The sequence below is a fragment of the Pempheris klunzingeri genome, chromosome 4 (genome assembly GCF_042242105.1).
Source record: "Pempheris klunzingeri isolate RE-2024b chromosome 4, fPemKlu1.hap1, whole genome shotgun sequence".
NCBI classification, from domain to species: domain Eukaryota; kingdom Metazoa; phylum Chordata; class Actinopteri; order Acropomatiformes; family Pempheridae; genus Pempheris; species Pempheris klunzingeri.
Window position 1 is genome coordinate 865,207 of NC_092015.1, and position 9,794 is coordinate 875,000.

At 49.7% G+C, this 9,794-nt stretch overlaps 2 protein-coding genes across 3 annotated transcripts in view; one reads left to right on the plus strand and one right to left on the minus strand.

The window, feature by feature from the left end:
- Positions 1-2,389: 2,389 nt before the first annotated feature.
- LOC139200475 (nucleotidyltransferase MB21D2) lies at positions 2,390-6,846 on the minus strand. The gene is made up of 2 exons (XM_070829778.1): positions 6,596-6,846; positions 2,390-4,140 (listed from the first exon to the last, which is right to left on the minus strand). The coding sequence occupies exons 1-2, from the start codon at positions 6,840-6,842 to the stop codon at positions 2,876-2,878; spliced, it is 1,512 nt and encodes a 503-aa protein (XP_070685879.1). The 5' UTR covers positions 6,843-6,846; the 3' UTR covers positions 2,390-2,875.
- A 990-nt stretch (positions 6,847-7,836) lies between these two features.
- Positions 7,837-9,794, plus strand: part of parlb (presenilin associated, rhomboid-like b) — a 5,531-nt gene continuing 3,573 nt past the window's right edge. For both annotated transcript variants that reach the window (XR_011584175.1, XM_070829779.1), the window contains exons 1-3: positions 7,837-7,937; positions 8,977-9,154; positions 9,234-9,374. Coding sequence is in view for 1 of the 2 variants with exons in the window: in XM_070829779.1 (XP_070685880.1) it covers positions 7,861-7,937; positions 8,977-9,154; positions 9,234-9,374 (396 nt within the window). In the remaining variant the exon portion in view is untranslated. The remainder of the gene's footprint in view (positions 7,938-8,976; positions 9,155-9,233; positions 9,375-9,794) is intronic.

Sequence of the window (9,794 nt, forward strand, 5' to 3'; positions counted from 1 at the left end):
GGCGAAGCTGATTGGGAACCAATTTAAACGGCAGTGGTGTCGCTGTCCTACAACACCTGCGTCCCCTTTGAACTCAGACAGTGAACGTGGTCAGACGGCGGTGGCGAGCGTGATGCCGGCGGTCAGAGAGCGCCGTCACAGCAGCTCTCGTCTTCGGATCAAACTTCTGATCATATTCGTGGTGGCGGTCTGCACTGCCGGTGAGGCGGACCCCGCCACGACCGTGTTTACCGACGTCTGCCGGTCGAGTCTGTCGGCAGAAAACAGCTCGACGATGATAAAAACCGGCTCAAAGCGTTTATAATGATTAATCAATAATTAATGATCAGCTGTTGGTACAGTGAGAGAACGCTGAGCTACTGATCTATTGATCTACTGATCTACTGATCTATGATCTCATCATGGAAACCTGAAACGCAGAAAGTTTGAGGATTCAGAAACGTTTCAAAAGACGTCGAACAGAAGAAGAAATATCCCGTCCGATCAACCCCGTCCGATCAACCCCTTCTGATCGACCCCGTCTGATCGACCCCGTCTGATCGACCCCTTCTGATCGACCCCTTCTGATCGACCCCTTCCGATCGACCCCTTCCGATCGACCCCTTCCGATCGACCCCGTCCGATCGACCCCTTCTGATCGATCCCGTCCGATCGACCCCTTCCGATCGACCCCTTCTGATCGATCCCGTCTGATCGATCAGATTTAAGCAGATTTGTGACTGACCGTCTTCATCTAAAACAGGAAGAAGAAGAACTTCAGCGCCTCAGAATCACTGAGAAACGTTTACACTCTTTTATTTACGCCGACGACGCCGTTCGCTCACGTCAGAGGTCGTTAGCATCAACCGCTAACTTCGCCTACGCCTTGGCGCCGAGAGAGCGGGCGCCTCGTGTCACCGCGCCACGCTCTGGTCGGCACGCCGCGCGTGATGACATATTCCTGCGGCTCCACTGTGGACTTGGCGCCCGTTAACACGCATCTTAAAGGCGCAGTACGACCATTCCTCAGCAGCGTCACGCCTCTACTGATATGATACAACATCTCATGTCAGAATCGGCGAACGTGGCGTCCGCCGTCAAGAGGAAAAGTGTTTTTACATTCTGTGCAAAATTAGACGAAAAGTAGTCCGCACATCATCATCATCATCACCATCATCATCACCATCATCATCAGTCTGTCTCTCCTTCTCTCTACACACCAGTGTTCAGTCACTGTTCTATATTTACAGTTAGTTTCTAAGACGTTAGTACCGTCGTCCTCCGGCGGACTGAGACGTTCCCCGCAGGGACTAAATCCACCTTCAAACGGAGATCTGTTCTCTGCCGTCCCGGGCCGAGACGTCTCTTTGTGCCATTTGGCATCCCCGCCTCCTGAGCGTGAATACAATCGTACGCAGTGCCTTCGTGTTCAACCGTCTTGGCGCTGTTCCAGGCTCAGTGTGAAGTCATAACGGCGCCGAGCTGCCGCTCACGGGAGGACAGTTTCAAATGTTTCATACATTCGTGTTCTCAAATCACAGCGGAGAGACGGAGTGGTGGAAGGACAACAGATTTCAGGGGGTTTGTAATCTCATAACTCTGACGTTCAGGGGAGCTCCAGTATTTTTAAGCCTGGACTCTTATTGTCCACATTCAGGAGTCTAAATGACTGGTAGGTGCAAAAAGTGTTGGAATTGGTCCGGCTGTTATAAAGCCACCAGACTCCATTGACAAAAACAGTTATTTTACCTCACAGAACACAGGAGTTGCTGGTCTTCCAATACAGTGATTGATGAATTTGTTCATGTTATTGTGTAACTTTCGTGCTTCAAAGATTTAATTCAGATCCAAATTGACGTGTTAAAACACCAAAGTCTCAACAGCTAAACCAGCAGCTCCTGTGTCCTGTGAGCTAAAATCCCTGTTTTAGTGAATGTAGTCTGGTGTGTGTGCTGTTTGTGGTTAAACCAAAAGGATCTTCCAGGTCTCTCTGGTTGAGGTGATCTACTGGACCAGTTCCAACACTTTTACTACCTACAGTCACTCAGACACCAGGATGAGGACACAGAGGAGCTGAGGGTTAAAAAACCCTTTTATATGTATTAAGGTACTAAAACAGAATTATGAGACACAATCTGAGAAACTCTCTCTTTAATTTTAAGACATAATGTCAGAATTTTAAAATCTTTTACTTATAAGAGATCTCCTATTATTCTCATAATAATAATAATAATAATAATAATAATAATAAGTCTGAGATGCTCGACTTTGCTTGTGAGGGAACTTTCCTCATAACTCAGACTGGATACGTGATGATTATTAGAGTCATTTTCAGAGTTTTGCTAATAATGTGGGATTAACGGGCTTTTATATGAGACAGAATCTGATAATTATATATTTTGTCTAAACTATTAGAGAAGTCATCATTCATGAGAAGGTTTTTAGGCGTCCTTCATAACTTCCTTTTCCTCAAACACGTCATATTTACTGTTCTAAGCGTCACGACGCCAGGCTTCACCTGTGAGGAGGATCAGCGACGCTCGCGTGGAGTCGCTTGTTTGGTCTCATTTCCAGGATCCCTGATAATCAAACCGTAACAACAGCGCCTCCATCTTAAGGTGGATTTTCAGTTTTAAAAACAACCTGCTGCTACTCAGCTGTCTATTTAAAAGGCAACCAGCAGGTAGAAAACACAGGGCACACAGTGAACCAGGAGGGGACTAGAAAAATAAAAATAAAAAAATAAAAAACTGTGGCGGACACGACTAGACGATCACCTCACTTCACTCTGTGGCTGAGAAACATAAAAAATGTAAAAAATAAAGTTTCAGAGGAGGCGGCGGGGCACCGGGCGAGGAGCAGAGAGGAGGAGGAGTCGGCGGAGCGGCGCTCAGTCTCAGAAGAACTTGTCGTCGATGCGGAAGTGCGGCCGCGTGACGTCGTCCGGGTTGATGAAGACCGAGATGGATTTCCCAGGATTCTCGGTGACCAGCTGCTGCAGCTTCTTGGCCAGCCGGTCGTCCGGTTGGCTCTCCCCGCCGGCGTCGGACTGCGGCGACGGCAGGTTGTTGGCGCTGCCTCGCCACTGCAGGTCCACCGTCAGCCGGTTGGCGGCCTTGGCGTGCTCGATGGTGGTGCGCAGGTGCTCGGCCGGGTCGGAGCGCACCGAGGAGAGTTTGCGGGCGTGAAGCACGGCCGTCTCGTCCGACAGGTGCTCCAGCATGTTGCACTGGGGGATGAAGTAGTTGGGGCACATCTTGTTGACGAGGCAGTGCTGCAGGTCGTCGATCAGGCCCAGCAGGAAGTGGGCGGAGAAGTCGTCCTGGCCCAGGTAGTTGGCGGGGAGGCGGTCGCAGGCCCACAGCATGATGCTGCGCAGGTGGTAGGGGCTGATGGCTTTGGGGCGGGACAGCAGCTTGATGATGATGGCTTTGCAGGCCTGGTACGCCTGCATCAGGCTGGACGAGATGCACTTCTTCAGCTGCACCTCGCTGCGGGCGAACGACAGGCGCCACTCGTTCTCCTTGCGGCCTTTGTAGGAGCAGGCGGGGACGAGGTAGAAGCCGCTGATCACCTCCTCCTCCGTGATCTTCCCGTCCCAGAAGTGGTTCTCCATCAGCCAGCTCTGAGCGACGGCCGGCCAGCCTTTAAACGACACCACGGGGACGATGTCGTAGAGCATCCGGCTGCTCCCGACGCCCAGGATGACGGAGATGATGGTGCCGTTCCTCTCCACCTTCTCCACCCGCGGCATCCCTCTCTGCGGCTTCTTCTGCACCTCCACCAGCACCAGAGAGATGGACTGGTAGAACCAGTCGGCCACCAGCGTGGGAGAGAAGAAGTAGTTGGTGGTCCCGTTGATGTGGTCCACAATGGTGCAGCAGTCCTTCCACTTGTTGATGGTTCCCTCGTCGAAGAGGCGCAGGCTGAGCCACGAGTGGCCCAGCGCCGAGTGCCTCATGTCCAGGGTCACCGGCTGGTTGCGGTCGTGGAGTTTGAGCGCCGGGACCAGCAGGGTGAAGTCCATGTCGTAGTCTGTGCCGCGGGCGTAGACGCTCAGCTCGTCCAGATCCATGTCCACCACGCCCTCCCGCACGCCGCCCGACAGGAGGAGGTACTCGTTGGCCACTGGGAGCTTCTGGTCCAACTTCTGGACCATTCCTGAGAGCCGGAGGAGACAGAGGACACGTCAGGTCAGCGACGACATCATATCACACACAGACACAGCAGAGCAGAGCAGGCGATCACACCGGCCTCACACGGACTCGGTGCTTCACCAAACTGGGTCATGAAGACCCACCGCTGACCGCCACACGGGAAACTATCCGGTGGAAGAACGAGCTTTGGGCACCGGACAGATGGAAACAAAGAACCAGCACCAGAGCAGGTTCTGGTCCTGATGATGATGAAGAAATCATGTTTTAGTAAGAACGGAGAGACTAAAGTACCGAGGAGAGGGACCAGCACCAGCCCAGTCCTACAGAGGTCGTCACAGGTTCATCTGGACCGGATCCCTCTGAACTGGTTTTCCGCTCAGTGAACACACACACACACACACACACACACACGCTGTGGTGGACAGACGCCGTTTGTTCGGCCTATTCAGGACACCGGGGCTCATTTGGGAGGTCTTGGTTTTAACTGTGTTCCCTCCTCTTCGTCACACCTCTGTGCTGAGAAGAGTCTGGCTGTTTGCTTTATTTATATCAGATCTTCATTCTCTCTTGCTTGTTACTTGTTTCCTTGTTTAGTAGATTTAGTTTTTGCGTAGCTGTTGTGGTCACCTGACGTTATCCAGGCAGGTGAAGGACCAGCATGCTGAGTGTGTGACAGCATCATGGAAAGGATCCCTACAGAGAGAGACCTGGAAGATCCTTTTGGTTTAACCACAAACAGCACACACACCAGACTACATTCACTAAAACAGGGATTTTAGAGAACAGGACACAGGAGCTGCTGCTCTGCTGCTGCCTCCATCAGTCAGTGTGTTTGTGTTACTGTGTGACTCTGGTGTTTCAGAGGGGCAGTTTGGATTGGACAAAATATTTCTGTAACACACAACAACACAAACAAACTAACCAAGTGAGGCAGCAACAGTCCAGCAACTCCTGTGTTCTGTGAGGTAAAATTACTACTTTTGTTAATGGAGTCTGGTGGCTTTAAAGAAAGCGATATAACTACTGTTTCTGGTCTAGAGCCCAGGTTTAAAAACTCTGAATCTACCCTTTAACTTCTTGCAGATTGCCCCCCGACAGCTCACATGTTGAGTTTATTTGCAGTCTTTGAATCTTTCTGCATCTACTGACTACATCTGTACACAGTCACAGTTTGTGTCTGCACTGTTTGAACCAGATCCTGGAGAAGATCCAGCATCACAATGATCAAACCTCACATCTCCACTCGTCCTCCTCCGTGTCCCCGCTCACACTGCGACGACAGACCCGCCGCTGCTGTTAATAAAGTTTTATTAGAGCCGAGGAGTGACCTCACTCTGTCAGAACACACTTTGTCTCAAACATCGTTAACATCAGCAGGAAGAGCCGGCGACGACTAATGTCATCCTTTAAAACTGAAATGAGGATCATGTTCAGGTTCAGTTTATCGTCACTGAAATCAGGAAGCGTGGTGGAGTGTTCTCCATTTACTGCGTCCCCTCGATGGTGGGCATTAAAGGAGTATTCACCCTGGGCCCCATTTGTGATTATTACACCGTCTGAATGGCTGATGGGCACTAAAAGTGTTGGAATTGGTCCAGTGGATCAGATAGACAGGCTCAGAGTGTTATTCTCAGTGTGTGACAGCATCATGGAAAGGATCCCTACAGAGAGAGACCTGGAAGATCCTTTTGGTTTAACCACAAACAGCACACACACCAGACTACATTCACTAAAACAGGGATTTAAGAGATGGTGCTCTACTGCTGCTTCGACTTCGTCTGTTTGTGTTACCGAAATGTTTTGTTCAATCCAAACTGACCCTTTAAAACACCAAAGTCACACAATAACACAAACACACTTACTGATCTTCTGTGATGTAAAATTGGTGTTTTTTTTCAATGGAGTCTGGTGGCTTTGAAGAGAAAGAACAGTAACTTCACACAGCAGCTGCTGCTCTGCTGCTGCCTCCATCAGTCAGTGTGTTTGTGTGGTCATGTGACTTTGGTGTTTTAAAGGGTCACTTTGGATTGAACAAAATGTTTCTGTAACACAAACAGACGAACCACTCAAAGCAGCATTAGAGCGCCGTCTCTTAAATTGCTGTTTTTGTGAATGCAGTCTGGTGTGTGTGTGCAGAGAGTGATGTAACGGCTCACTTCTGACCAAAGAGCAGCAGCTGGATGATGGGAGGAACCGCTTTGTTTAGAGGCCCCTGAACGCATCCCCGAGGCCTCACCTGTGCTCAGGTGAAGAATCATTTCTGGGTTTAAAGTCGGTCTGGCTGCAAAAAGCAGGAGCGTGAATAACACAGCGGGGCAGGTGGAGCCAGGGGGTCCGGGGGGGGGCATCCTCCCACCAGCAGCCCTTTAACGGCCAAACTAAACCACCGTTCACCGTGAACCCGGTGTGTTTCCCCGGTAAATAACGGTGTGTGTGTGTGTGTGTGTGTGTGTCCTCACCCAGCATGGAGAAGATGAAGTCCTTGGCCGTGTGGATCTCCAGAGCCCGCTGGTCGTCGTACTCCCGCTGGTCGTGCTTGCTGAACTCCTGGATGAGCCGGTTCAGGTCCTCCATGCGGGCCGCCGACCTGAAGTCGAGCTCGGGCCCGACGCCGCCGCCGGGCGGCAGCCTGCCGGCGACCATGGTGGGGCTGTTCCCGAGGCTGCCCGCCGAGCCAGCCCGACTGGAGAGAGCAGGGGCCGCCATCTTCCCTCCGCTCAGGTTCACTACGGCTGAGAGAGGCTGCTGCCGCTGGACCGAGCCGAGCCGAGCCGAGCCGAGCCGAGTGAGAGCGAGGACCACACCAAACACAACCACCGGAAACAACCACGGCACTTCCGCTGCTCAGCGCCTTCAAAATAAATGTACCGTTTACCTCTGGAGGAAATGTTTTCTAAATGTTATATATGTGATTTCCCTCATTTCATTATTTATTTAGTTGCTTCTTTGTTTATACACATCAATACTTATTTATTTATCTTTTTATCCATTACTATAAAACAGCTGTGGAAGAAGTGCTGAGGCCTTTTACTACCGTGGAAATACTTCATGTCTTTGTTGTTTGCAATGAACGTGTTAATTAAGTAAAAGTACAAAAGTATCCGCAAAGAATTCTGCAGAATAATCAATATCACTGGATCATAATCATCGATCAATAATATCTTCATCACTTTAATGTTGCAGCTGGTGAATGTGGAGCTCTTTTGAATGACTTTATATGTTTTAAACATTACTTTACATACTGTTTGGTAGCTTGTGAACTTCCTAAAGTCTAACTGATATAATATCAGCTATTTATTGATTATATTCTCTGATGTTCATCTGAATCTACAAAGTAACTAAAGCTGTCAGATACATGATGTGCAGTAAAAAGTCAAATAGTAATAAATGGAGGATATGATCAAAACAACTACAGTAACACTTTATTCCATGTTTAGGACATTTGGCCTAATCAATAAAACTGGATAATTAGTGAATTGTAATGCAGTAATAAAAAACACAAGAAATCTAATTTGATTTTCTGTTTTATTTTGAAAGTCCTGACGGAAGTCCCGGTCTGTGACGCATGCGCTGACCTCACACAGTGTGTTGTTGCTGCAGGTGTGTCCGTCTCCGGCCTCCAGGCGGCGCTGTGGCCGCTCCGCTCGGCTGTCGGAGCTCCGTGTTGACCCGGTAATGATGGGCCTGCCGCCGGGTCGGCCGGACGGGGTCACCGGGCTCCACCATGGCGTGGAGGAGCTGCGCCGTCCTGCTCAGGCTGACCGGGAAAGATGTTTTACGGAGCTCCGTGAGGGCCGGCAGGTCAGTCACCGCAGCCGGAGGGAGGCCGCCTGTCCCGGCTGACAGGCGGCCGGAGCCCCGCTGGTCGGAGTGAGCTCCGTTAGCGCTCAAGGACAGTGAGACTTAACAGGATGCTAACAGGCTAACAGGGTAGCTAGCAGGGTAGCTAACTGAGCTAACTGCTAGTTTGGTTAGTTTTCATCTGGTTACTAAGTTTAATTAAGTTTATTTTAGTGTCACATATATATAGAAAGACAGATAATATAGATAAAACACTATAAAATAATGGTCTTCAGGTCAGCAGGCAGCACGTGGCTTTAATCACCTGATTTCTGGGTCTAAAATGTGATCAGTTAAACATCTTAATAATGAGTCACAGTTTTTAAATGTACAGTAAAAATACACCAGATGTTTAATATTTCTGCTGATGTTTGAAATGATGTCAGTAAATGAAGAACTTTAGTAAAAGTACAAGTTTTGTCTTGCTTTAAAGTATTTTGGAGGTTTTAAAAGTTTTCACTGCTGTCAAATGTTCTGTTTTTTTGTTTTCAAGTTAAATAAAGAATTGTTGAACCACAGAGAACACCGACCTGCTCCTGACTGCTCCTCAGTGGGACGTGGCCGAACACACCAGACTCCATTCAAAAATCGTGCTTTTTTAGGACGGAACCTTTTTGTATAGTGTGAAACTCTGTTAACAACAAACGATCATTTCGAATGAGTCTCAGCTGGTCCCAGGTGGTCTCAGGTAGTCTCAGCTGGTCTCAGGTAGTCCCAGGTGGTCCCAGGTGGTCTCAGGTAGTCTCAGCTGGTCTCAGCTGATCTCAGGTAGTCCCAGGTGGTCTCAAGTGGTGTCAGCTAGTCTCAGATGGTCCTAGCTGGTCTCAGATGGTCTCTGTTGGCCTCAGCTGGTCTCAGTTGGTGTCAGCTTGTCTCAGATGGTCCCAACTGGTCTCAGATGGTTCCAACTGGTCTCAGATGGTCTCTTGTGGTCTCAGCTGGTCTTACGTGGTCCCAGTTGGTCCCTCTCTGTTGTTGAAGTTCTCTATCCGTCCACCAGGTGGCCTCACAGCCTTCAGCAGAGATGCGGCTTCAGAAAAGCGACCAGAAAACCAGAATCCAGACGGGGGGAGGAGGAGCTGGGACCCCTCCACACAGAGTCCCCCGCCCCCCTGACGCCCTCCAGCTCCCCCCGCTCCTTCGGCCGGCTCGTCAGGCCGCTCGTGTTCACCATGGGGGTAGGTGACGCCGTCCTGTGGGGGGTGGGTATGATGACGTCATCAGTGATGTCACAGACAGGTGCTAACGCCAGGTCAGTTTACAGGCTGCTCCTTCGGCTCGGCGGCCATCTGGCAGTACGAGTCCCTCAAGTCTCGGGTCCAGACGTACTTCGACGAGATCAGAGCTGATTGGCTGGAGAAGCTGCGACCTCAGAAACGAGGAGACGTCCGCAAAGAGGTGAGACGGGAGCCCTGAGGGGACAGACACCTGACGAAGGTTCACACAGAACTTCATTTAACCAGAAGCCGTTTTATCGCTCTCTTCAAACACACCAGACTCCATTTACAAAAACAGCAATTTTAGAGATGGTGGTCCCCTGCTGATCGATCGGTGAGGTTGTTTGTGTTTTTGTGTGTTAAAGAAGAGTTGTGTTGGATCTGAACCAACACTTCAAAACACCAAAGTCACACAGACAAACTAACTGATCCTGTGTAAAATGACCGGTTTTATCAATGGAGTCTGGTGGCTTTGAAGACGGCAATACAACAGCTGTTTCTAGTGAAACTTAATGATGTGTGCTTAAGTTCTCCGTCACATATTTTAAGATATTTTTAAAAAAGTAAGAATGGTAACAAACAGCATCGCATTTACGTTTTG

What these genes read in the sequence shown, in the direction of transcription:
- LOC139200475 (XM_070829778.1), bottom strand. Translation starts at nt 6,842, where the DNA reads ATGGCGGCCCCTGCTCTCTCCAGTCGGGCTGGCTCGGCGGGCAGCCTC. An exon ending in CTTCATCTTCTCCATGCTGG is followed by an intron (nt 4,141 to 6,595) that starts GTGAGGACACAC and finishes TCCGGCTCTCAG; the next exon opens with GAATGGTCCAGAAGTTGGAC.